The 27212-nt window shown below is 40.8% G+C and overlaps 1 protein-coding gene across 2 annotated transcripts; it reads right to left on the bottom strand.

Annotated features, from left to right (window-relative positions):
• Positions 1-1058: 1058 nt before the first annotated feature.
• TMEM170B (transmembrane protein 170B) lies at positions 1059-27068 on the bottom strand. Of its 2 annotated transcripts, XR_013345199.1 has the most exons (4): positions 26625-27068; positions 11923-12093; positions 4722-5305; positions 1059-3255 (listed from the first exon to the last, which is right to left on the bottom strand). XR_013345199.1 is itself a non-coding variant. In XM_077810645.1 (3 exons), the coding sequence occupies exons 1-3, from the start codon at positions 26719-26721 to the stop codon at positions 5175-5177; spliced, it is 399 nt and encodes a 132-aa protein (XP_077666771.1). In that variant the 5' UTR covers positions 26722-27068; the 3' UTR covers positions 1059-5174. The 2 variants fall into 2 exon arrangements, 1 of the variants encoding a protein (XP_077666771.1); XM_077810645.1 differs by having other exon boundaries at positions 1059-5305.
• Positions 27069-27212: the final 144 nt, after the last annotated feature.

Genomic DNA, 27212 nt, shown 5'->3' on the forward strand with positions numbered 1-27212 from the left:
GACAAATTAAGCCCTGGATGGAGAGTTGGGGAGGGAGTGGGTGCCAGGCGAGATGGGGGTGGGTGGCTGGGGGAAGCAGTGGGGGGCTTGAGCCTGAAGTCCTGCAGCCAGAGCCAAAAGTCATGGGGCCCGGGGACAGAGCCTGAAACCGTGTGGCTGGAGCAGGCCTGTCACTGCGCAGCCAGAGCCTGGAGCTGGAGTCCAAAGCCCATGGCCAGAGCCTGCTGCCCCACCACCACAGCACTGAAGCTCAAAGCCTGAGCCCTACCACCCCTGGGAAGGCAAAGAACTCACCATCTGCCTGCTCCTACAGCATTGTGCCTCAGCTGACTCCAGGTGGAGGCCCCAGCAACCAAACACCAAGGCAGTGCATCCAAGAGAAACTTCGCCCACCCATCCACAGCCCAGAAGACTGTGGCCGCAAGAAAACCCACTAGTGGCTGTATTTGAGAAACATTGCCATAGGAGGCCAGGGGAAGAGAATATGAAAGTTGTCCCTGCCTAATCTGCCTTTGACCATCAAATAGCTAAAAAAATGAACAAAAAGTTGTCCTGCTCGGCGGGGGGGGGAGGGAGGACGGGGGACAGAGACGGGAGAATTGCAGGGGCCTTTTAAATGTTCCAAAAATCATTGCAACTCAGCAAATGAATTTAAGGTTCTTAAAATATAGGTCACGTGTTCACTAGAAAAGAACTGATTGCCAAACACAGTAACATGTTTCATGGGTAACAGATACTACATGCAGAAACGGGGGGGGACGGGAGACACAAAAACAACTACTCTAAAGATGCAGCAGTTTAAACAAAATATTTACATGTATTTAACAGCTACAATAAAGGCCGAAGAGATTAGCTGGGGTTTAATGGCTGGTTAGATCATTAATGCATAGAAAACACCCAGTGCCTCACAACTCTTACTAGTTATCACACACACAATACCACTGTAGTTTGGATAAGCACACTGAGATTTCTGCTTACCTCAAGTACCTTGGTCTGAAAAATTCAGGCTGCAAGCCTCATTGTAACAATTGACTTCCTAATTTTGGCCATGACAAAAATACCATAACAGGTTCTCTTTATTTCCACTTCCAAAGTGAGCACAGCAATTGAACAAAACCCGATAGAGTGAGTGAGTGTATCATTTTCTGAGTTATGGTGCAATTTGGTCCATTTATTTTACCTAAAGTGAGATTCACCCATCCTTAATTACAACCCAGAATACTACCACATCTCAAGAGCAAAACTTCTTCAAGTCTTTTTCCTGATCATCTTGCTATGGGGTGTGATTATACATGAACTACTTTGGATGACCATGTACAGCGCCATAAAGCTAATACATTAATACATTAAAACGTAATATTGCATCATTAAAGGCATATTAAAATATGCTCAGTGAATGAAATGTCAAAACACACATGCAAGTGAAAAAGAACAGTTTACAAACATAAGGACAGATTTTCTAAACAGTTATTACACAAAAAGCTATTTACTAGATGGTACTATGTACAACAAAAAAGACATGTAATTAAAATAAAAATCAACTGATCATACTAAAACAAAAAAACAGAACAAATGAATGGCAAAGTGCAAAACTAAAAGAATCATTATTTCCCTTAGATTAAAACAATCACAATTCAATGAACATTAGAAATATATTTATACTGCTATGTAACATTACAGATAAAGACAGAAGTATAAATCACTCTTTGGTCCCTGTGTTCGTACATTAAAACTGGTTTAACTACTGTCATTTGTTGCTGTAAACAACTGAGGAGTATGCCCAGAATTACATTGCTAACCATGGTACATAGAGATCAGTTCAACAAACATAAGAAGATTATCACCAAAAATTAAAAAGATCTGAAATATTTTCTTCATATAATGCAGCTGTTCTAGCTATCTGAAAACAGAATTCTTCTTTTTTTATAGTGATGCATAGCTAATAATCAAATATAGCTGGTATTTAAATCTTGAAAAACCAAAAGAGCTTCTATCTTAAAGTTACAAGTGGTTGAAGTTTCTTCACATCAATTACCACACTGCCATTTTTCCAAAGACCAGAATTGTGTAGATATATTGCACTTCTACACTACTGTAGTGAATAATAACCATCAAGCGTATCCATTTAGGGCCATTCATATAAAAGATGCCTTTGTCTTGAAATACTGCACAGTACTATTACAATAAAAGAAATAACACTGTCCCAAGAAATTTACTCTGAGATGTTGTGTGAATTACTAGCGTGCGTAAATTCTAAAATATATTTTTCACAAAATGGATTATAAAAAGACCATTCCCGGTTATTACGTGTATACATTTAGACTATTACCATTTTTTATAATAAGGGCCCAAGAGTGTAACAGCCATCTAACTCCCAAAAGCAGTCAATGGAATAAAACGTCAGTGCTGAAACTGATCTATTTCTTTCAAAGGCATAAGGCTACTGAAGATGTTTTCACCACTGGTAACTGCTTGTTCATTCAAATACTGTATTTTAATGTGGAAAGGCAATAAGTTAATACTGTACTTTGTGACAAGCTAGTTATCCTCATATCTCCCCCATAAAGGAAAGCAGTTAAGAATTCTTCCTCAGAGTTGATAGTTTTGTCCTACTGACATTTGGTGAGCCACTTGGACATTGACTGCCTACTGTTGCTAAACATTAATACCATATAGTACACATAGACAACTAAGCAACTCAGACCATATTTTAGAGAGAGAGTGACAATTCTGTATGCAACGTATATATTTTTTAAACCTAATACATGCTTGAGCTAAAGATCATTCAACAGCTGGTCCTCATATTGCAGAGGTTTCCTCCTCTGAAAAATGCTGACCTATATCATAAGGTGGCACACATTAGCAAACACTTCACTGGCACCTCAATTGAGGTGAAAAGCACAGTTTACCATTCAATGAAATTTTAATTTTCATTCAAACTTCTGAACTTAGTAATGGCGTCTTTTGTAGTCATTGGCTTAATACGGTGAGACTGAAGATGTTAAATTGTCATAAAACAACGTTATGAATAGAACAGCAAGTGACTTAGATGTGCAAAAAAATCTGAAGTCTAAGATGCAGCTTTCTAGTGAAAGTTAAGAAGTCTTGAAATTATTCAAGTTACCGAAGACTATGTTTTAGGAAAGGAATTTTTAGATCCAGACAAAACGTGGTTCCATAGTTTGTCACGTCATAAGAATTCATTACTCCTCCCAGTACTTCTGTTGATTATACCATTGCATCAGATAACCAAATCTGTTAGTAAAAGCAACAAGAGAACAAGCAGTAAGAGGACAGTAAAATTATTTAAATTCCTTCCCCTAAAATCTCTCTCTCCAAGGCACATTAAATTAGAAAGAACATAACTTCAGTTATTTTATTTATACTAAGTTTTTTTTTTACGTCAGTGACTTGACTATCTGCAATCAATTATTTTTCATAAATTAAGTTATTGAGAAAAATTTAAATAATTATCTACAGATATCAGCAGCCTACCAATTACAAATAATAACTGATAAACTAATGTTTATGGAGGAAAAATGGTAAAATCAGATTTTAATTTATTGTATTTTGAAGCAGTGAGCAAAGTGATTTTTAAGTAACCATTGTGACAGTGTCCTTTTGATAGTGCTGCAAATACTACTGTTTCAACAGGCCTGGAATAATCTTGGACATCATGACAGCAACACCTTTGGTGCATAAGCCCTCCCTCTCTATGCACACATTTATTCAACTGTTGTAAAGTACTCCACTGAAGCAGGATATGAATGATTCCCTCTTTCCTCACACAGACCTTCTTGCCCTTCTGAATTCTGCACTCCTGTAATATTTTAAAATTTCTATTCACTTTGAACCATTTTATATGTGCATTTTACATGCATATTACCACTGTTCCTTTTAAAGTAGAAAGAACACAAGTCTACTGAAAGCTAAATATCTGAAAACTCCACATAGGATAAAATGTGTTCAGAAATGAGGAAGTTCATGCATCACACTATTGTTCCAGTTTTGATACTGATAGACCGGATCTTAACATTAAATTTACCATTTTTGTTCAGCAGAATACTGGAACAATCATGTACCAAACATAAAATATTTCTTAAAATCCCTTTCAATTTTTTCTTTGTTGTTTCTTTACTTGTTTTTTTAATTCTCTTTCAAAGCCTAGATTAGACCATGTTTTAAACATTAGATGTTTCAGAATTAAAGACTGGTTCTGTTTTTTAAATATCATTAAAAAGAAGATTTAATTGCAACAAGTAACTTCTCTGACATCACACTGGAAACAACTTCTTTCTTTGAAGATAAACACAAGTACCTTTTTCAGAAGGGTTAATGAATAACTACATTTCAAACAAAATTTATGAGTAAAGGAATAATTTAAATTTCATTTGTAAATATACATAATAGATTGTACTTAGTTTGCCCTACTCACAGTCTGCTTGATGATTTTTGGATTGATAAAATACCAAGTATGTAGAAATAAAACCATTAAAATCTGTTTTCTATAGGTGGTGAACCTCACAGAATTGCTTCACTAAAGACCTCCTACATATAGTGCTAACCACATGAATTTTATGAACAGAGCTGCTGCAGTCCTATATCCCAGTAATACTCATGTACAGTTCAAAAAACAAGTAGTTACTTCATATGCTGAATGGGGTAACACTCAGCATTGAGTAGGATTGAGTTAAACAAATGCAAGTACCTTACTAGTTTACCTGAATTAATGTGGAATATATTCACAGCACTCCTCTATTACTACAATTTCAAATGTTCACACTATCAATAGTTAAAAAATTAAACTTCAAGTTTGGCACATGTACCGATTCTTCAGAAATGTCCCTGTATTTCAACACTGTTAAGAACAATGATCTCATCATCAAGTGTTAACCTGATTGGCAGCTCTTCAAGGTGCTTTATCTCACAACTTCACATACATTAATTGCACCTTTCCTGTGACTGAGGCACATAAGGTGCAGAGCAGTAGTAAAACAGTGTGGACACTAGAGGGCAGTCCTTTCCCACTTGACTGAACTTCTAGATTTGAAGTTCAGGTCCCATATTCTTCCTGTTGCACTAATCCATGTCCACCAGCCACTGAAGCCACTTTCAGGAAACTTCTCTGCAGACAACAGGTTTCCTTATATCAACTGACTGTTTTCACAGAAGTCTCAAAGTGTAGCAAGAATCCTTGAAAATGAGATAATCAATGTCAGTACTGTCTGTCCAACTCCAAATACCAGTGCTTCCAAAGGAGCCATGTTCTTCCCTGCTACTCTGTAAATTCCAGCTACTGCTGCACCTACAATCACAAGAAAAAACATGTGAAATTATTACACAAACAAAAGGTCAAAGCGGAGGCTTATGATGATTAATATCAGGTCTCAACATATTCTATTAGCAAACCTGTTATCAAACTATTACTGCAGAATTATTAACACCAATTTGCTTTACTTCTCTCACTGTCATGATAGGCATTAAGTATAGTTTCCCAGCTGAAGTGCAGTTTTTAAAAACCTAGGAAATTACACACATGTATACAAATGTTCCTAACTTTCAAACAAATACTTATACATTTTATGTATTTATTTTTGTAATTTGTTAAGTTTTGCAGTTTCCTCAGACATTTTCACACTATTTATCTTTGTGTAAAGAAGCCTTGCAAAATTGCCAAGAAAATTTACCAGCTGATACAGTCTACTTGTATCCCCTTATAACAATGCTTATAATGAAGAAAATAATAGTTTACGCACTCCATCAAAAACATTTGAATTTTGCAAAGCTCAGATACAGTAAAATATTTATATCACCCAACAATGTTCTACATTTCAACTGGGTTCCCCTCCCCATAAACTATTTTTTAGTGAGACTAAAACTCAATTTCATCATAGCAAGTCAGTATCATTCTGACTTACCAGTGCTAAAATCTTTAAGAGTTGTATTAGAGGTAGATAAAAAAACATAATACTAGTAAATATTGCAATATCACTCTGCAGACTATATGAAAAAGAATATCAATATAATGTTCTATATAATGTTTAACAGCGAGGAAATAATTTTTCTTGCACTTCTGCATGTGGGCTTTCATCAAAAGTCTGTATAGCACCAAGAGGCCAGGATAGGTTCTTGGTAAACTAAAAAAATAGAATACCATACTGTAAATTAACCAGACTGCTACTAATAACTCCTTCCCACTAGCATCCTCATGCTAAATATCACATCACACATGCAGTATGTGAGATTTCACAAATCAAGATCAAAGAATAAAATCATGCAGTCTTATTCACGAGTGATGTAATATGAGTAAAAGTGACATTATTAGCAGTGAACAACAGTTGGGAATAACATGCACTGCTATACCCGTGATGAAGCTATGAACCAGGAACATTAGGTTTTGCTGTATAACATTTAATCTTTGCCTTCCAAAATAATGCTAGATGTTTCCGTTACAATGAAACTCAGTCCTGCTTAGTGTACCTTTGCAGTCTGTCAGTAGAAGAATGTAAGAGCCTGCAACAGTTCTGTTAAGAGCAACTAATTTTTCTATTTGCTATCCCATGTGCTAGCATGATCTGGATCACAGTAATCCATTTTCAGTGCACCTTCTTTTTCATGCCTTCAGAAAACATATGGAGGGCAACACATCCTATTTCAGCATTAGAAGAAGTTTCTTAAAGGAATAAAAGGTTGGTGGAATGGTACACATTTAGTATGGAAAATGTACATGCCGCTTTATTACAGTTCAGTACTTAAAGATCACAAGGAAAAGAAACAGCCTATTCAGGCTCCAGAATGTAGGGAGAACATATGGACACTATTTGACATTAATGAAGACAGGTTTAGTTGAAACATGAAAAGAGCCCTTTGTAGGGTCAATGTATCATGGGATGGTGTGCCAAAGTAAACAGAAGCAAGGAATATTAACTTTAAGGAAAAACACTACTTTGAACTGATTTTCAGTAAGTATATCAGGCTCAACATGTCTAATTATAGGTTTCAGAGTAACAGCCGTGTTAGTCTGTATTCGCAAAAAGAAAAGGAGGACTTGTGGCACCTTAGAGACTAACCAATTTATTTGAGCATGAGCTTTCGTGAGCTACAGCTCACTTCATCGGATGCATACCGCGGAAACTGCAGCAGACTTTATATATACACAGAGAATATGAAACAATACCTCCTCCCACCCCACTGTCCTGCTGGTAATAGCTTATCTAAAGTGAGCATCAGGTTAGGCCAAAACCTGGATTTGTGCTGGAAATGGCCTAACCTGATGCTCACTTTAGATAAGCTATTACCAGCAGGACAGTGGGGTGGGAGGAGGTATTGTTTCATATTCTCTGTGTATATATAAAGTCTGCTGCAGTTTCCGCGGTATGCATCCGATGAAGTGAGCTGTAGCTCACGAAAGCTCATGCTCAAATAAATTGGTTAGTCTCTAAGGTGCCACAAGTCCTCCTTTTCTTTTTGCGAATACAGACTAACACGGCTGTTACTCTGAAATCTTTCCTAAATGTTTCTTGCCTATTCACTGTCAAAATCAAACAGATTCTTTAGACAGAGCCCTTCTTCCTGCATTTGAGAGCATTTCTGTTGGTGAATGCACCCCAAAATGAAATCCAGCTGCTTGGTTTTAACAAACAGCATTCCTAAAAAATGGTCTCAAATTCTAGTGTCTTAATAGCTGGGACAGAGATTGAAGAGCTCTTGAAAGGCTTGCAATATTTAGGTGAAAAAAAGTCATTGCTGTTACAAGTCTCTCAAACTACCAAAGTTTGAGAGGTTAATCTATTCTTGTCAAATTCAAATTAGGGTGTGTCCAGTATTTGCATTTTATAAACACAGGAAAATTGGAATGGAGCCAAAACACACACTGGTTGAAGTCTGCCAACATAATAAACAGAAAAGTAAGCAGCAAATAAGTAGGGGAAGGAAGAGAGAAAACAACATCTGAGGAATATATGTATCAAAAATTCCTGCATTTAGAACATTGTGGCAAGAAGAAAAGAGATATGCATGACATTGTCCAATGTTGTTTAATCAATATCTTACAGCTTCTTGTCTACAAACATTAAATTCCATTAGACAACTTGCATGCTCTGTCAACATTTAGTTGTAGTGCATTTAACAAATATTCCTTCTCCTGGCAGAGATTCTGGACTTCCTGCGAATTAGTGGGACAGGATTTCCCATTTGTCAAATTACAATTTCTTTATTTAAATAAGCTATTCTGCATTTCCCAAAAACACAACAGAGGCAGGAGATGTGAAATGTAAAATGGAAACTCAAGTTGGTCTTGTCACGTGGAAATAATTACTTTAAACTTAACCTAGCTGAAGTACAATACTAAACAGGAAAAGGATGGAATACCTCAATTCACATCACAATTTGCAATGCAGTAAACTATTAAGAAGGGGGAAAAAATCATTTCATGGCCATAGCTGATCTTAACAAGTTTACTACAGCCTGCTGTGCAGGTTAAGCAGCAGTGTTCTCTGCCACTTGCCAAAACAGACAATACCTGCTAATAAAATTATTTTGCTCCTCTAGTATCTTGATTAGCAGCTAGTGATGCAGTGTTCTAAGCCAGCCCTTGGAAATGATGCACTGAAAGACTGAGGAGTACAGCACATTCAAAAAACATGGCAATGTGCATTATTTACACAAAAACAAATTTTGCCTACTTGTTATAAATTTTTTCCACGAGACAGAACTCCCAGACAAACAACTGGGTTGCTCCTCCTTTTATGCATAAAGGAAGTGAACCAGTTCCAATAAAAAAACAGAATGTCTTTAAATTCCAACCCAAGTACCATCTCTCTCCAGCTTCAACTATCGCAGTACATTAAAAAACACCTTACGTAAGTGTGACCCACAGTAAGAGCCATCTAGATCATTCTAAAAAAAAAAAAAAAAAAAAGGCAATTCTGGATTGGGAAGTAAACTGCAATGAAAATACCCTTTAAGGCACAGATATCTAAAGGCTTGGAATAATTATGGTAACTAGTAACTTTCTGAATGGGGTGGCAGACATCTATCAGGAATCACTGCCAGTGTATAGACAGAGTGTGTATAGTTTGTGAGACTTTATTTTTTTGCTTTTACTGGACAGCAAAGTTAGAGGGTCATCCTGAAACACCCCATTCTTGCCTGAGACAGGGAGTATCCTGGGGAAAGAGAATGTTTTAAAAGTAGGGCTGTGAAACGATTAAAAAATTAATTGCTATTGATCACAATTTTAAATCGCACTGTTCAACAACAGAATACCAATTTAAATTTCTTATAAATATTTTTGGATGTTTTTCTACGTTTTCAAATATATTGATTTCAATTACCATGCAGAATACAAAGTGTAGAGTGCTCACTTTAATATTTTTATTATAACTATTTGCACCGTAAAAAAGATAAACAGATAGTCCAATCTAAGTGCTGAAACATGATGGAGCATGCAAATGTTTAGCATATCTGGCACATAAATTCCTTGCAATGCCAGCTTCAAAAGTGCCATGTGAATGTCTTTTATCACTTTCAGGTGACATGGTAAATAAGAAGTGGGCAGCATTATCTGCTGTAAGTGTAAACAAACTTTAGCGATTGGCTAAACAAGTAGGACTGAGTGGACTTGTAGGCTCTAAAGTTTTACATTGTTTTGTTTTTGAGTGCAGTTATGTAAAAAAAATAATTCTACATTTGTAAATTGCACTTTCACGATAAAGAGTTTGCACTACAGTACTTGTATGAGGTGAACTGAAAAATACTATTTCTTTTGTTTATCTTTTTTTCAGTGCAAATATTTGTAGTTAAAAATAATACGAAGTGAGCACTGTACACTTGGTATTCTCTGTTGTAATTGAAACCAATATATTTGAAAATGTAGAAAAACATCCAAAACTATTTATGATAAATTTAAAGTGCTATTATTAACAGGGCAATTAAATCTGGATTAATTGCAATTAATTTTTTTAATTGAGTTAATTTGTTTTGAGTTAATCTCTTGAGTTAACTGCAGTTAATTGACAGCCCTATTTAAAAGGCTTGTACTTTTACAGTTGTTCTTGTGAAGTGCAGGAAATGGCCCACCTTGATTATCACAACAAAAGGTTCTCCCCTCCTTCCCCCCACTCTCCTGCTGGTAATAGCTCACCTCTCCTTACAGTCTGTATGGTAATACCCATTGTTTCATGTTCTCTGTGTATATAAAATCTCCCCACTATATTTTCCACTGTATGCATCCGATGAAGTGAGCTGTAGCTCACGAAAGCTTATGCTCAAATAAATTTGTTAGTCTCTAAGGTGCCACAAGTACTCCTTTTCTTTTTAAGAACAAAACTGTTGCTGAAGCTGTTACAGAGTACCAGGGAATGTGATAAAGCCAGAAACATACTCTTGTTCTCTCACCTGATTTCCTGACCAATCCTTGGAGGGAGTGGAATGGGACAAAAAGGAATAGGGATGACATTTTGCCTATAGCTGAAGTAGGGAGTCAATGGCCTAGGTTTTATGGTCCCTACACCTTAACAAGAACCTTTAGATTTCAGTTTATCCAGTTTGCAAAGAGATCTAGATCTAACTTAGCTCATCCCACTGATGGTACTAATGACTCCTTGGTTGAAATTACTCCTGTAGTCTACTGTGGTTCTGTTCAACCAATTCACTTTAGTGTGGGAAAATTCCGTATATGGGCATTGTTTTAATGAATGAAATACAAGTTTCTGCCACTTTGCTTTTTTGGGCTTTACTCCAACTCTTAGGCTTTGTCTGCATGATAAGTCATACCCATATAACTAAATCAGTTTAGAAACAGATTTAGTCAAGTTGGTGCAACCTTCTTGTGTAGACTCTTATTTTGCTTAGAGAACCTTTTTGATTTAGCTTAAGTTGGTGAGTAATTGGCTTAAGCTAAATGAATAATGCAGTCAAAACAAAATAGGAGGTTCACTTAAAAGGGATTGCTCCAATTTAACTAAATCATTTCTGAACTGCTTTAGTTATATCCATGCAATTCTCACATAGACAAAACAAGGCCTTAGTTCCTCATTTGGGTCCAAGGATTGAGCGATGAGTGAGTGGAGAGGTTTTTTCTTTCGAAGAGAGGATTTCCCACGTTATCAGAAAAGTGCCCGTCTGTCTAGTCTGCATCTGATTGCTCAGAGGTCTAACTCCTTCAGGACAATTGTTTCCTGTCAGAGCATAAGTTGGTTCAAAGCGGGGATCCAAGACATTGAGGTTATTGGTGGCCTAACCACCAGGTAGTGGGACAAGACCAGCAGAGTCACTGTGGCAAGCCAAATACAGAGGAAACCATTGTGAGACTAAGGTTTTGTCTACACTACACAGCTTTTAGCAACAAGGCCGTGACGCTAAAAGTCTGTCAGTGTAAATGCTGTCTGTCAGCACTTTTGCCAACAAAATACTTCCACTCCCCATGAGTGGGGTTTGTGTTGTTTACACTACCACTTGCTGCCACAAAACTTGTGTCTTTCGCGGGGGAAAAGGGGGGCTTTTTAAGCACCTGTGAACAACAAAAGTTGTGTCATTCAATTGGCAGCATAGACAAAGTCTAAGAATACATGATTTCCTTCCAATAACTAGAAACACTTATCACAGAACCCCAGGAGACTGGAGAGCTGTCGCTTCCAGTCTCAGTAAAGAAGAATGGAATTACACCCTTTCCAGAACAGAGGTCTCCCCTCGTTTTGCAAATATGAGGACACAGAGATTTGAAGAGTCCTCTGCTCCTCTGACAGTTCTGTACTGCCTTTATCTTCACACAGGAGAAGGAGCAACCAAGTTGACATTCTCATAGGAAAAACTACATGATTAAGGTAACAAATTTGTACGAACAGTTATCAGAATAGCTAAGAAATAACGTTCTTTTAAAAATAAGATGTAAAACTATATGTAAAAACAAAATAGACTTACTGGTTATCATTGCTCCAGATACAGAACCCAGAAATCCAATGCTGACCACAATGACAGAGATTAGTCTCCCCTGCCTATGCCTCTGCAGCATCACAAACATTAACACTCCCACAGCACCATGGACAAAGAGAGAGGAGAAGAGAGCCCATAGGAAAACCCAGTACCACATCTCTGAAAAGAAAGCAGTCAAATAAAAGTTAATATTCTGATGTATTATAAAGCAAGCCGTTTAGAAATACTGTATTTTATAAGACAAACATTGATTTCCATCTTCAGAAGAAATCAATCTGAAAATAGTGGTATGTGCTCAAGACACTGTACCTATTAGGCCAAACATCTTAAAGAAACACCCCCAAGCATATCCAAAAATTCCAAGTAAAATTTGGGTCCACCTTCATCAGAAGAGCACCTCTGAAGCAACGTGTTTCCCTCAAGTTGTTTCTAAAACCAAATTTCATTGTACTTTCATGCTAACATATAGTATCTACTGTAGAACTATTCAACTATCACATGCAAACAAGCTTATCAAAAATATTTAACAAGGAAGCTTAAAAAGATGCAAAGATTAGTGATTTAAATGGGGAAAATAAGATGAAGGCTAGCACCTTAACTAATCAAAAACTTAAATGAAGAGTTCTGACAAACAAATTCACCCCAAAGGAGCGGAATTTTTACTACAGTAGAACCTTGGAACCTCAGGAATGGAGGTTGGCCGGAACTCTGAAATGTTCCATAGCTCTGAAGCAAAAGTTTACGGACTTCAGCCATATGGCGGGGGGTGAGGGGGTTTAGGTTGGCAGCTGCAAAGGGGGTGTGGCGTGTCAGGGTTCCGGGTGGCTGTGGCTTCTGCCCTGGGGGAGAAGCAGGGCTCAGCACTTTAGACCTGTGAGGGGTGCTGGGGCTTGGGGCTGCAGCCCCACAGCTCCATTCCCAGCTTCCGCCCCACGGGGGGTGCTGGGGCTCAGGGCTCCCCACGGTTCTGCTTCCGGCTTCAGCTGGGGAGAGGGGTGCCAAGGCTCAGGGCTTTAGCTACAGAGGTAGCGCTGGGACTGGAACTGGTGCTCCCCTCATAGCTAAATCCCTGAGCCGCAGCGCCCCCTGTGGGGTTGAAGCCCCAACATCCTTTGTGAAGCTGAAACTGGGACCGGAGCCCCGGTGCTCCCAAGAGAAAGAAGCCCCCCGCCCCAGCTGCAACTACAAACCCTGTGGCTGAAGCCCTGAGCCTGGGTGCTAACGCTCTGAGGCAGTATAGTATTTGCTTTTTTGTTTTGGTCTGTGCTGCTGCCTGATTGAGGACTTCTGGTTCCACAGGATGTCCGGTTGACCAGTAAGTCCATAACTCTGGTGTTCATATCTCTGAGGTTCTACTGTACCTAAGTCAAAAACCTAATGTTTATAAAGAGCCAAGTTACAAATGGTTTTTATATTTCTAGTTGCTTATTTACAATTAGTCAACAATGTCAGTCTAGTAATTTCTACTATTTCTTCAAAATATGCTGACATTATATTGTCACAGCTGGGTAACCACTAAAACTGAAGTTCTTAATGGTGTAATACATGTGACTGAATACAAACAGGTTCCCCCTTTTAAATGTCAGACAAATGTTACTACTACTTTGAAAGTAAAGGAGCAGTAAGAATCATTGAAGGTATATGGGAATGAGAGAACTACTAAGAAATCAGAAAGGCCACTTAAGAATGCTCCCATTCACTCCAGTGCTACATGCCTCAAACCCACAAATCTCCTCCTGACTCTTTATGGGTGCTTATCCATCCCTTATTTGCATGCCGAAATCTCTAGCTTCCCCTCAACTTCTAAAATGTAGTTATACATTAAAAACAAACAGTGAAAAGTTAGGGGTAGCATAAAGTATTTTTAAAAGACTGTCAAAAGATTGCCAAAGAACTAGATAACACTTATTGTAGTGAAAAAAAAAAAACAAACCAAAAATCAATTAATATTGAATTGATTGTACTAATCATAAAAACGAATTGTAGCATATTCCCTGTGTGTACTGTGACAAACCTCTGTCCTTGCCTCCCGTGGGTCCCGCGTTTCCTGGCGGATTTCGCTAGCCTCAGAGGCTCACTGTGACCCTCCACGTAACCCTTCTCTCTCTAGAGACAACGGTCACAGTCTACTGAGCCATTTTCATCATAAGCCAGCGAGGGAGGTGAAGAGAAGTTATCCGTCCATGCACAGTCTCTGTTGTCTCCCAGTCTCAGTGATTAATCAGGGGGCAAAGGGCGCGGGGGGGAGCCCATGCCCACCCTCTACTCCGGGCTCCAGCCCAGGGACCCTAATAGTATCAGCTATGGTAGCTGACCTTTTAGAAACATGACATGTACAATTCCCTGGGCTACTTCCCCCACAGCAGCCCTCATTTCCTCAAGCTCCACTTCACCCTTACTTCCGGGCCTCCTTCCTTGTGCCTGATATGGTGTGTACTACTCAGTCTCTCCAACAGCGCAATTGTCCCAAACAACCTAGCATTCTCCCTGCCTTCTGGAAAGTTCTTAATTGGCCCCAGATGTCTTAACTGACCTGGAGCAGCTGCCATTTCACTTATCCTGGTACGAGGGATTTGTATAGCCTGGAGCTAATATATCTATCTCCCACTACTTTTCTATAGCCATCTGACCTTGCCCCGTCACAGTACTTTATATTAATTTCAATAAAAGTCTCAAGTGAATGTTTAAAGTATAACACAGAACAGTACATATGGCAGGAATCAGGAAACCTTCCTGCAAAGTATGGATCCAGTGTCCCATGAAGTACACAGGCCCTGCTTATGGCCCACTGTAAAATGTGCTTTCTCTTTAACTGAATCCATTCAAGGTTGCCTTTTTAGAGCCTTTTCTACATTGTAAAATATACCCATTGCTGATGGTGCAACCAGCTGAACCAGTGCTGAACACAGTTTATCTACAAGCATAGCCAAAAACATAAGTCTACAGCTCTGTTTCAGAAAATGATTAGTCAATCCCCATTTCTATGCATTAAAACTGCTGCTGCAGTCTTAGCCTGATATTACTACATTATTTTACAATCAGAAAGTTATTTTCACAGTTATAAGGGCTGCCAACTTTTCCTTTTTCCAATTCCATGGTCAAAGAACTACAAAAGAAACAGGACTGGATAGTGAGAGGATTTATAATTAAGAGCCTAAGCACTAGATGATCAAGAAACATTCCCAGAAGGTTTTTCTCTTGAATTTTCAGTATGAAGAGACAAGCTATTTGAATGGTATCCACGCTGCAGTCTCAGCCAGGATTGTGTACCCTCCTGATAGTGTATTAATATAATACTGATATCAATGACCCCTCAGAATAAGGTGCAAGAGTTGATAGCATCCACTGTCGTGGAAGAAGAAACTGTTCTGCTCTTGGTAAGTGTGCACCCCATGTGCTCAGGTTTGGATTCTTTTGGGTACCAGTGCCTGCTGAGTCTGTACATGCACCCCATGTGTGTCCTCATACCTAACCCAAGAGCATAAAGATCCAGGCAATCCTAACTACCTCTCAGTTCCTTCGCCAATATAGAATCCAGGTGTTAAAAGACTCTGCAGTAGCAGGGAAGGAGAACTGGTCATAAAATATATATATCTGGACAACATCTCGAAGAACCACAGTTACCATAAGGCCTGAGCGTGGAGATGGTCAAGGTGAATTCCCCCATACTAGACTGGAAACGTCTGTCATCTGTGCGTTGGATGGCAATAGTGGAAATAAGGGTAAACCCCTGCATACTTCTGGAGGATCTGTCCACCAATTTAATCCACTTTAAATATGATGGGACTTGGGGGTTAGTGGGATCTGCACTCTCATGTCTAGATGTCTGTTGAGTGGATATATAGACTTCAGCCACTCTTGCAAGCATTGAAGGTGAAGTCTGGCACGCAGAGTTATGTAAGTGTGAGAGGCCACATGCCCTAGGAGGCTGAGGCAAACTACTGATGTCTGAGGTTGGGCTTGTAACTGATTGACCAGACTTACTATGCAGTTGAATCTCAGATGAGGCAGATAAGCCTTTGCTGTGGTGGAGTCCAGTAATGCCTCTATAAACTCTATTGTTTGGGAAGGAAGTAAAACCAACTTTTCCTTGTTGACTGACTCAGAGGGAAGCAAAACACTGGAGTACCCGAAAAGGGTAAAAGTCACATGCTGAGGAGATCTCTCCCAAATGAGCCAGGCTGTCTAGGTAAGGAAAAACTTGGGTAACTTGTTTTCTGAGGTATGCTGCCACTACCACCAGGCATTTGATAAATGACTTTGGGGCAAGACCTGAATACCAATTCTGCGGATGCACAGAGGGAATTATGGAGAACACAGTGATCATTCTTAAGATGAACCTGTGGATGAAGATGTTCAGCTGTTGCAAGTCTGTAATTGAATGTCAAACCCCTTTCTTCTTAAGTATTCAAAAGTAAGGGGAATAAAACCTGTTTCCCCTGTAATCTCGAGGGACTTCAACTGCTCCAAGACTTAGGGCAAGTCTACACTACAAAATTAAGTTGACTTAAGTTATGTGGATGCACACCCACCACAGTAGTTAAATTGGTTTGGCATGTCCACACCAGCTCCTTCTGTCAGTGGTATGCGTCCTCACCAGGAGCGTTTGTTTGCACCGATTTACCTTGAAGTGTGGGGCACTGACAGCTGGAACAGTCAACGCAGTGTCTATGCTAACACAACATAGTCAGGTCAACGCAGACCTAAGCACTACGTTGCTTGTGGAGGCAGAGTTAAGTTGGTGTAGTGGGTGATTTACAGCAGTGGGAGCAATATTGTAGTGCAGACACATACGTTGACCTAACCGTAGTGTAGACCAGCCTTAGAAATTATTCTACTTCTTGTTGTAGTGCGCTCTAGTTAGAAAGGTCTCTGAATATGGATGGGGAAGGGATAAGTGGGGTGTGAAGAGTCTGGAATTGAATGGAGTACCCCACCTCTGTAATCTCCTGTACCCATCAGTCCATAGTTATGAGATGAAAAACTGTTCTCAAATTGAAGGAGGTGGGGGAAGGGAAGAGAGAATTCTTTAAGAAGTTATGTGGCTCCTAACTGAGGAGTCAAATCTGCTTTTTGAAAATGATGCTGCATAAGCAGCTGAAGAAGAAGAGACCGATGGCCTTCTCCTCTGCAATCTGACTCTTTTTGGACGCTTCAGACAGTCTGTGATGCAAGAAGCCTGGTTGTCTGATAGTGCTGAGGCCTAATCTGCCTTCGCCTGAGTGCTGATGTATACATTTACAAAGACCTCAATGTTGCCCTAGAATCTTTTAAGGAGCATAGGGCTTTGCCAGTCTTGGGACTAAACAATACAACATCGCTCAAAGGGTAGGTCTTCAATTGCCACCTGGACTTCTTTAGGTATTCTAGAAGATTATAACAAAGATCTCCTTGTGGCTATCAAGACAGCTATGGACTTTGCTGCCGTGTCTTATCCAGTGCAGCTTGAAGAAAGAGTATACCACCAGCATTCCTTCAGATGCAGGACATTACAATTCTCCCTAACTCTCCAGAGGAAGTTTATGTAAAAATTTATAAGCACTATTCCAATTTAAGCAATTGTATTTCACTAATAAAACATGGTAATTAGCAATCATTTGTAAAATGGCTGATGAGCAGTTTTTTAGTCCCAACAAGCCCAGCTTTTTTGGTTCCTTGACATGGGTGTGGTCTTCGATGGTCACTGTTGTTTTGCCTCTTCATGAGCCATTACCAGGCACAGGTTGAGTGTAAAATTGTTCAAACCCTGCCGATAGGAACAGATGTTTCCTCTCTAGGCACTCAGGTGTAGGTGCCAGAGATGCTGTTGTCTGACATAGTAAGCTGGCTATTGTGATGCTACCAGGTCTAGTGCCAACTGTTGCCAAGGTTGCAGGCATTAGCTAAGATCTAACAAACTGATAGCTGGAGACCAGACCAGTTCACTTGTGTGTTAGTATTGCTCAAAATAGGTATTAGTTTTATAACAATGTATACTACAGAATGTTGGCAAGTTGCTGCATGTGTTAATCTTATTTATAATGTCTGTATTACATGATAAGAAAATATGGAAGTTTTACTTTGTAACTTTGAAAATGTTCACTCTAAACTTGTGAGCGCAGATGGGAAGAGCGTTTCTCACCTCATGCATCCACAAGGGCAATCAAAATCAGATAGGCCATCAAGGAACATCGCATATAAAGGATTGTGATATGGCCATATCACACCTTGGAAGTGCTACATGCAAGGAAGCTCATCTTATGGACTTGGAGGCTGAATGAAAGAAATAAAACAAAGACACAGGAACATTTTCCATCTCCTTGTTGTTTGAACTCTCACAGGGCCAAGACTAATTGAAGCTGGAGACCCCAAGGGTTACCCCTGGGTCTGCCCTGAAAGACATTCTGAATTGACAGATCACCACAACTCTGTCATTCTTAGCATTGAGATTGCAACTTATTTGTGTGTATAAGTTTGCTTGCTTTAAGCTGTAAATAACATTCCTTTTCCTAGGCTACATCTACACTGCAGCCAGGCTCGAAGTTCTGAGATCAATCCACTGGTGATCGATTTAGTGGGTCTAGTGAAGACCCGGCAAATCGACAGCAGATAGCTCTCCAGTAGACCCCTGTACTCTACCTCTGACAAGAAGAATAAGGTAAGTCGTAGGGAGAGTTTCTCCCGTCGACACCCTGCAGTGCAGACCTTGCGGTAACTCAACCTAAGGTACGTTGACTACAGCTATGTTATTCACGTAGCTGGAGTTGCTTAGTGTAGGTCGACTTACCGCGGTAGAGTAGACATAGCCCTAGTTAATAAATCTTTAAGTTACTTTATTACAGGATTGGCTATAGGTGTTGTCTCTGGTGTAAGATCTAGGGTACCCACCGATCTGGGGCAAGTGATTGGTCTCTTGGGTCTTGAAGCAACCTGAATACTTCGTGATTTTTGGTGTAAGTGAACATTTACCACTAAGTCCAGCTTGCCTGAGTGGCAATATAGACTAGAGTGGCCCAGGGAATGGTCTGTGACTCCATGGTGAGACTGTTACAACGATCCAGGAGTTCACATTTGTCATTGGCTTGGTGAACTCTAATTATAGAGCATACCACCAGTTTGGGGTGACTGCCCTCTTTTTGAGAGTCTACCCTGAGGTAGGCACTTATGGTCATAAGCCACTCCAGACAGTGTGACAGCTGGCTCAAGCATGTTCTCATTTATTGACATCACAAGATGTCCTCGAGGAGTAATATGCAATTTGTCAAGGAATTTATGAGATTTCCCCTAGAAAGCTTCCACTGGACTCTTGTGTCTGCCATGCAACAGAACAGCTCTTGAAAGGTCTGCATCAGGCTGCATGTTAGTGAAAGTGGGAACCAAAGTCTCATCATGTGACAAAAAAGAGACGGGAGCAAAAATGTTGTTCTCCTCAGCCTATGGATCCTCTTCTTCAGAGTCTTGCTCCTGTGACTATTCAGTTGGAAGGACTGCTGGTTGGGCCACCTGCAATGCTCCCCATACTTTGACGGACAGAGGCACCTCATTCTGGCTGAAACTGTAGATGCTGACTTCCTGGCTGGATGTAAGACCCATGGTACCCAGTAGGGCCAAGGGTGCTGATATAGGTATGCCCTAGGAGGCTAGGGGATAGGTACCATGGAGTCATGTCCCTTTTAAGCTTCTAGGCCTAAGGTATGTGCTCTAGTCTCCCTTTTCTGAAAGACAGCGATCAAAATGGCCTAGGACTTTGGGGAATATGTTGGTGACATCTCCCTGCTGCTATCTGAGCCAGAGGAAGAGAAAGAATTCTCTCTTCTCTCTCTAAAGTTGAAGTAGTGTTAGCTGGAGTGCCAGGTGCTTACTCTGAACCCTAACGGATAGCACTGATGGGCTGAGCATGGATCTAGGATAGTGGTCAGTACCACAAGTGGAATTTTTACCATGACCTATGAGTCCAAGACTCATTTGAACTGTCACCATAGGATTTGATCTTGGGTCACTTCTCAACCAGAGAGACAGGAACCTGTCCTCTGGGAGGCAGGCTGTTGATGATCAGCATATATATAGTGATCTACAGATCTACCTCAGATCTACAATAGGACAAAAAACCTCTCTTCTTGAGAATGAAGAAACACCTTGAGTAGAAGACTTTTCCCTTCAATTCTGGTGGAACTTCTATTACGACTTCTAGATGAAGTAACAAGGCTACTTCTGTATGTAACAAGCTCTCATGGGAAGGGTCCTTGAAAATGGTTGGAGAAAGAGGGTCAGTATAGGTAAAGAATGGAACGGGGGAGCCATGACAGTGATCTCCCGTCCGTACGTGAAATGTCATTGTAGATGACATGCAGTGGAATAAAGTGAGGAAACTTCCAAAGGTGATGCTCTCTAGACTGCGTCCAAAGTGGCTCCCAATGGTACCATCAAATTGGCTGACATGTTGTGGGAGGGGTGTATTGCTGAGGAAGGCTGGCATCCTCTGCTGTATCTTCCTGGCATGGTCACGTCTCAGTATGATATTTAGGTTGCGTAGGATGGTAAGATAGTGCCTATTGTCTTGAATAGGCCTGAGGGCAATATGACTTGCAGTATGGTGGTGGGGTGTAAATCCACAAAGAGCAAAGGTTGAACTGAGTCCTTGAATGAGCGGACAGGTAGAGCTCTAAACTCTTTGAACAGGCCTAAGCCCTCAAAGGGCAAGTCCTCAGTCGTGGCCTGTGCTTCTCTAAAGATGCCTGAAGCCAAGAGACTTGGTACATTGTCACCATAGTGGCCACAGACCAGGCTGCAGTGTCTGAGGCATCCATTGCTGCCTGTAGGGTTGTCTTGGCCACTAATTTGACTACCTTAACTATGTCTTTAAAGTTTCCTCTCTGCTGTCATGCTGGAGCTTTGTGACAAAGGAAGTCACCCTGTCCCGTGTTAGAAAGTCATAACTGAGCAGTAAGACTTTAACAGTTAGCCACACGCAACTATAAGAAAGCGGACTGTATGACTTTGACCCCAAAAGGTCAAAGCCTTTTGTGGTTCTTGCCCTTGGGGACACACTTACTCAATTTTGACTTTTCTTGTACTTCAGACACAATTAAGGAGCCCAGATTGGGGTGACCAAAGTAGTACTCAAATCCTGTGAGAGGTACCTGTTACCTCTCCTCAGTTTGTTTTGCAGCAGGCATGGCGGCTGGTATCTGCCACAGGGCCTTGGCCAGGTCAAGCAGTCCCTCACTAACAGGGAAGGCATCCTACTTGGACTCGAAATTAACAAGATTTAAAATAGCTTGAAGAATATGCTGTTTTGAAAGGCTTTAAAAACAGACTCCAGACAAAACTTTCAAACTTGAGCATCTAAAGTTACACATCTAAGTAACTGGTCTGATTTTCCACAGATGCTGAGTGCTCACAGCAAGTTCAGTACACAGTATCTCAGGGGGGTGGAAGATGTATGTAGCTGCCTATGTTTTAGGTATCCAAGTTCAAAAATTTTGATTTGGCTGGTTTGCCTGTAGTTGACTGGTTGGTCATATTCGTTCAAGATCAAATATAGTAATGGAAGTTTAGGAAAAAAACACAAAGATACTGCCAATTGAAATCCAGTCAGGTTTTTGTTTGTTTGTTTAAAATAGACAGGCTGGGGGAAAGTGGGGGGGGGGAGAAAGAACAGGGAAAGGTCTATAATCACTAGAAAGAACACTTCTCTCAGAGAGACGTAGAATTGAAACCAGGAGTCCCAAATCTCAGTATTCCTGTTGTCAGCAAATATTTGTGAAACCCACTGGCAAAATGTCTTTCATCCCTTTCTAGTGCCTGATCCACCTATTCAGCCTGCTACTGCTACCAGTTTGTTAGCTCAAGTGGTCTGTCCTTGGGATGAAAAGATCCAAACCGCACTGATGACTCAATTTGGGTTCAATATAGCTCCCTGTGATTAAAAAAAAACAAACAAACAAAAAAAACACCTCTTTAAAATTAAAACATTACATAAAAAAGAACTACACTGAAAAATGCAAAGGCTGCAAAATCCAACACCCAAAAGTTAGGAAATACCAGGAGGTTGCTAATGAAATCCCCTTGTTCTTATGAATTATGACAGTCTTATTATACAATCACATACATTTTTTTCCACAAGACCACTGCCTCATTCAGTGCACAGCATAGATGGGGCTCTGGAAATAGCTTAGGGTTGGGTAATGAATGAGGCTGTCATCTGTAGAATCCCTACCTCATTTGTTGCAGAAGTTAGATGGTATGGAATGAATAAAGCAGGGGTTGCAGGAAGAGGAAAGCAAAGTCTTATGCTTAAGGAAGCTGAAAGCCACCCTAGAGAATTAGATTCTATCCCTGCCACTGCCACAGAGATTCTATGTGATGTTAGTGAAGTCACTTAAACCAAAATGTTCTCAGTTGGCCCCTAGCTGTGTTTTTCTTTTTCTGGGTGCCCATGAGACACCTGGGACCAGATCTGCACAAGTGTGAGCACTCACAACTATAACTGAAGTCAACCGGAACTGTGCTTTGAACAAATAATATGTTATAAAAATGGCTATAAAATGCTAAGTTTCCTAGGGAAAACACAGGTCCTAGGTGTCTCAAACTGGGCACCCAAAATTAGTGGATACTCGACAATTTTGGCCTTCATCTTTCTATGCCCTTAGTAGAGTTGATATACCACCGCCTAGTCTCACAAGTGTGTTGTGCCGATAAATTCATTAATGTTTGTGAAGCACTCAGATACTACAACAGATAATTAGAAAATACCCAGGATAAAATTCATAATTTTGTATTCAGTCCAGGGTTTGAATAGGGTGCAGTAAATAAACCCACGGCCATACACCAGATGAATATTAAAGACTACTCACTCACTGAATGAGGCAAGGCTTCTGCAGGAAAACTAGTATTCAATCATAATGCATATGCTCAAGAGGGCCAAACTCTGGTTGCACAGGCAAACTGAAGCCTGGCATTTCGTAGAAGTGCTTCACTTTGCAATTTTAACATAGTGGCTTTTTTTCCTTTCTTTTTTATATAATTGTAGGATAGGTTGTTGCCAGAAGAATAATACTGTTACTCCACAATGTTGTATTAAGGCAGATAAAAATTCCTCACACAAAGACAATATAATGTCTAAAAAAAGAGGAGCCTGGAACATAAGCCATACTAGATTATCATTATTTTAAACAACTGACAGGGCAAAATTTTTGCTCAGTTAGCTGGGCTCTTCGAAGTGCCCAACAGGTTTTGAAGTGAAGGTGGTTTTCTATTTTCTGCACAAGGCTAATAAACTTTAGGCCTGATTTTCAGCGAAGCCAAGTAACACCAGCTCTCAAAAGTCAAGAATTCAAAGTGCTCAATGATTCTAAAAATCATGCATTTTTAAAAGGAAACAATGTCCATAGTAAACTGTGGAGACTAAAGTTGAGATTAACATAACATACTCTGACTTTAGAAGGTGTAATCACTCACTCTCCAGCAAGAATTTTTCAAATTCCCTCTCTAAGCAGGGATGTAGAGAAAGAGAATGAGGTATAGTGCAGGGATGGGGAAAACAAAACTAACGCAAGTGCATGAAGCTTAAATCCTTGGAATATGCAACAACAGGAAAACATGCAGAAAAGATATACAACAGTTACATGGGGTAGTGGAAATAAATGTTGCAGTTTCCTTAACTAAAGAGGTAATCTTTAAACATAATACATTTTAATGTAGCCTAAAAGTTCAGTCAAACTGTTCAGCAAACCTTCACTTTGTTTATATAAACTTTGCAGTCTTATATAAACATAACCATTACAAGGCCAATCTGTTCATCTAACTAAGACAGGCGTCTTGAGGACAAAACCAGTTTGATTCCTGAAGTCAATACGTAAGGGTCTTCTTGAATGCATTCCTGGGGCTAGATTTCTTTGTAGATACCTTTAAAAATGTCTTTCCTCACTCCATCCAAGAAGTCTCCTCTTACACACTGTACATGTCAAAGGTAGAATGAAATGCTTTACACTCAGTTGAGTTAAAAAATTCTCATAAATGCAGCAGGAGAACAAGTGAAGTAATGGTCAGCAAGCAAACCACTCATTCATACATCCACCTTTGTCTCTGTATGGAGAGTCACTGTACCCAACTCTAAAGCAATTTATTCTACCTCTGTCAAATATTTTGAGGGAAGGTTTGTTTATATAAAATAAGCTTTTTATATATAGATTTTACAATAAATCACAGTTATAGGTCTCACTAACATTAGCTGTTGAGTACGATTTAAAATAAAAAAAACATTTAAGTCCCTAAATGTATATCCACACAAGTCACAGTTTATATAAAGAGTGAACACAAAATTCCTCAAAACTATGCAATATTATGCTACGAAAGTCACTCACTGTCAGCAATAGGTGTCAGCAACAGAGAAAGCAGAACATGTTTTAACTGCAATTGTAAATTAAGTACTAAGTGTATTCCACACACCTTTAGAAACTGCCAGATCCAATACTGCCAGATCCAATTGGTAGAATATACAGGTTTAAATTTTTTACTATTCATTAAAGTAAAAAGAGTGCCAGCTCTAAAAATAAATTACACAGCCTTTCACTAAATTCCACATAAGCATAAATGATGACCCTCATTACTTACTACTCAGCAATTAACTCAGATTCACAAAGACTAAGTGAATGGAGTGGATACAGTAAAACCAAACACAAACTTGGGGAAGACTATCAACTTGATCCTGCATCACTTACATTTGGTTATATACTCGGGGGGTTTTAGTATCTAGTCTTCAAAGTTAGAAACTATATGCTATGGTGGTGCTGTATAACTATTTAGCTTTCTTCCAAATCCCCTCCAGACTTGATGCACACTGGGCATCAAGTGGACACTGGGCCCAACAGCAACAAACTGAGGGAAAGCACGGTTTCAAGGAGGACTGGAGGAAAAAAACCACATGATAAACAGCAACCCCTCTACAACCTTTGTATGCTGAATGATTAATACAGAAATCTACTTTGTCAGGTAAGAAAAACCCACCTATGACTAATGATGAAACTTTAAGAGGAAATATGCCACAGAAGCATCTATCACACTCTGGCATCCTTTTCCCTTAAAGGCGGCTAGGAATCCAGGATTTAAATTTTAATAAAACATAGTTAACTTTCCAATAGTTATGTTTGCATATATTCAGTGTATTTTTATTATTACTACTACTACATGTATTCAGGCTTCCAAGGCTTGAAAAGTTTACTTTATGTCCAGTACTCTAAAAAAAAACCTACTAGTCAAGTTGAAAATCCTGTTACCCTTCCCTCCAAAGTCATACCCCCTATGATTTATAGAGAGAAGAGAAATATATTTTATACTTTGTTTTATTGTCAATGTTTCAATTTGCTGCATTGAAAAAATTTAAGTCTGTCTCTTGCTTCTATTATGACTTCTTTCTACTTCCTCACTTTATTCAACTTTCTTATTTTCCTACAATACATTATGGTGTATTGCCAAAAGCAAGTGGATTTTTCAAGCCTTGCATGCTTATTATGATAAAACCTCAACATTTAAAAGAAAAGCACATATCTAGCAACTCAAGCCACAACTACATCAATGGAAAAAACATGGTGATGGGGGAGAGGAGCAGACAAGTTATTTCAAAACCAGATTACTAATATTAATCTCTCAATGCTATGTAGTATGTTGTACAGCAGAAATCCAGACCCCGTTTAGTTCAGCACTCCCTCCTAGTCCAATCACACTTACATAGGAAATACTTGCCCAATAAGAGCACCACCACTCCAAAATTTCTGCCTATCAACACAACCAACAATCAATTGATGTGCCCTACATCCCATGCAATCCAGGTGACACTGTGCTCTTCAGTGTCAAAGAAAAACTAGGTTTCAGAGTAGCAGCTGTGTTAGTCTGTATCTGCAAAAAGAAAAGGAGTACTTGTGGCACCTTAGAGACTAAGATGCATCCGATGAAGTGAGCTGTAGCTCACGTAAGCTTATGCTCAAAAAAATTTGTTAGTTTCAAAGGTACCACAGGTACTCCTTTTTTAAAGAAAAACTAGTGGGCAGAGTCTAGTAGGATGCGAAAGTTCAGAGTTTATTGAGGCCATCCCTCCCCCCGGGTTCCTTGCAACAGTTTCATTAGCATAGATAGTACTGGGCTAAGGCAAAGAGAGTTCCCCAAATAAACCTCCACAGTACTGGACCAGGCTCACTTTCCTCCAGATGAGTCTGGCAGTCAGCAGTCTCTGCACAGGCCCTTTCCTTGGGGAGCAGAAATAGGAGATATTGGGCAGTCCTCTTTCCTTTTTAACTGCCCCTTCATCCCCTGACAGCAAGCCCAAGTGTAGGGTGGAGGGGCTTAATGGGCCCCCTCATCAACCTTTCCTGGCTCAGTGTGGGCCAGCCCTCATCATCACACCTGGCCCCTTCCCGTGACCAGCCCCCAGAGATGAAGGAAACCACTCACTGTCAGCCCTCGCTTACCACAAGTGGAGGCAAAAGCGAAGGCCCCCTCCCCACCCTGCTCTGCCAGTGATGTGGGACCCCACCGACGCTTACGGGGCCTCTGCCTTTAACAGGATCCCCGCGCTTATCCCATTTGAGTCCCGCCCTTTGCCCTGAGTCACCCCCGCCCCACGGGTCGGGTTCAGGCGAGAGCAGCGTGCACAGCCACCCTGCATGCCCCTCCCCGCCGCCGGGTACCGGGGGGGCGGGGGCTGGGCCGGTTACCGGTGAGGCTCCGCAGCACGGTGCCGTGCGCCCACAGACTCAGCACTTGCTGCACCGACAGGTTGATCATGGAGTTGTCTCCCGCTTCCGCCTTCATCTTCCCCGGGGGGCTCCCCGCCTCCTCCGCTGCTCCTCAGCCGCCAGGGGCTAGCGGCGGCCGGGTCGCGGCGACAGCGGGGAGGCCGGGCTCCTTCCGCGCCCAGGCGGCTGCTGCGGGCCGACGGCGAGGGGGCTGCGGCGGCGGCGAGGGGGCCGGAGCGCTGGACTCCAAGGCGGCAGCAGCCTCCCCGCGGCGGGGGAGACATTGAGGACGGAGAGGGGTCGTGGAGGGGGCCGCTGGCTCGCCGCCTCCGGCTCGGCCCGGGGCCTCCTCAGGGGCAGGGTCGGCGGGGCTCCGAGCCGGTGGGCGGGAGGCGGGGGTCGGCGGGGCGGGAGGCCCCCACCTCCCTCCTCAGCCTCTTCCTCATCATCGCCCCAGCCGCCAGCATCACCTGAGGCGGGGGTGGAGGCGCCCGCGAGGCACACACGGAGCAACCGCCACCCCGGCTCTGAACCACTTTGCGCGCGCCGGCCACCCTCGCGCCACCC

The sequence above is a fragment of the Eretmochelys imbricata genome, chromosome 2, assembly GCF_965152235.1.
Source record: "Eretmochelys imbricata isolate rEreImb1 chromosome 2, rEreImb1.hap1, whole genome shotgun sequence".
In the NCBI taxonomy this organism is placed as follows: domain Eukaryota; kingdom Metazoa; phylum Chordata; order Testudines; family Cheloniidae; genus Eretmochelys; species Eretmochelys imbricata.

What these genes read in the sequence shown, in the direction of transcription:
- TMEM170B (XM_077810645.1), bottom strand. Translation starts at nt 26,721, where the DNA reads ATGAAGGCGGAAGCGGGAGACAACTCCATGATCAACCTGTCGGTGCAG. An exon ending in CGTGCTGCGGAGCCTCACCG is followed by an intron (nt 12,094 to 26,624) that starts GTAACCGGCCCA and finishes CTTTCTTTTCAG; the next exon opens with AGATGTGGTACTGGGTTTTC. An exon ending in ATCTGGAGCAATGATAACCA is followed by an intron (nt 5,306 to 11,922) that starts GTAAGTCTATTT and finishes TTGTGATTGTAG; the next exon opens with GTGCAGCAGTAGCTGGAATT.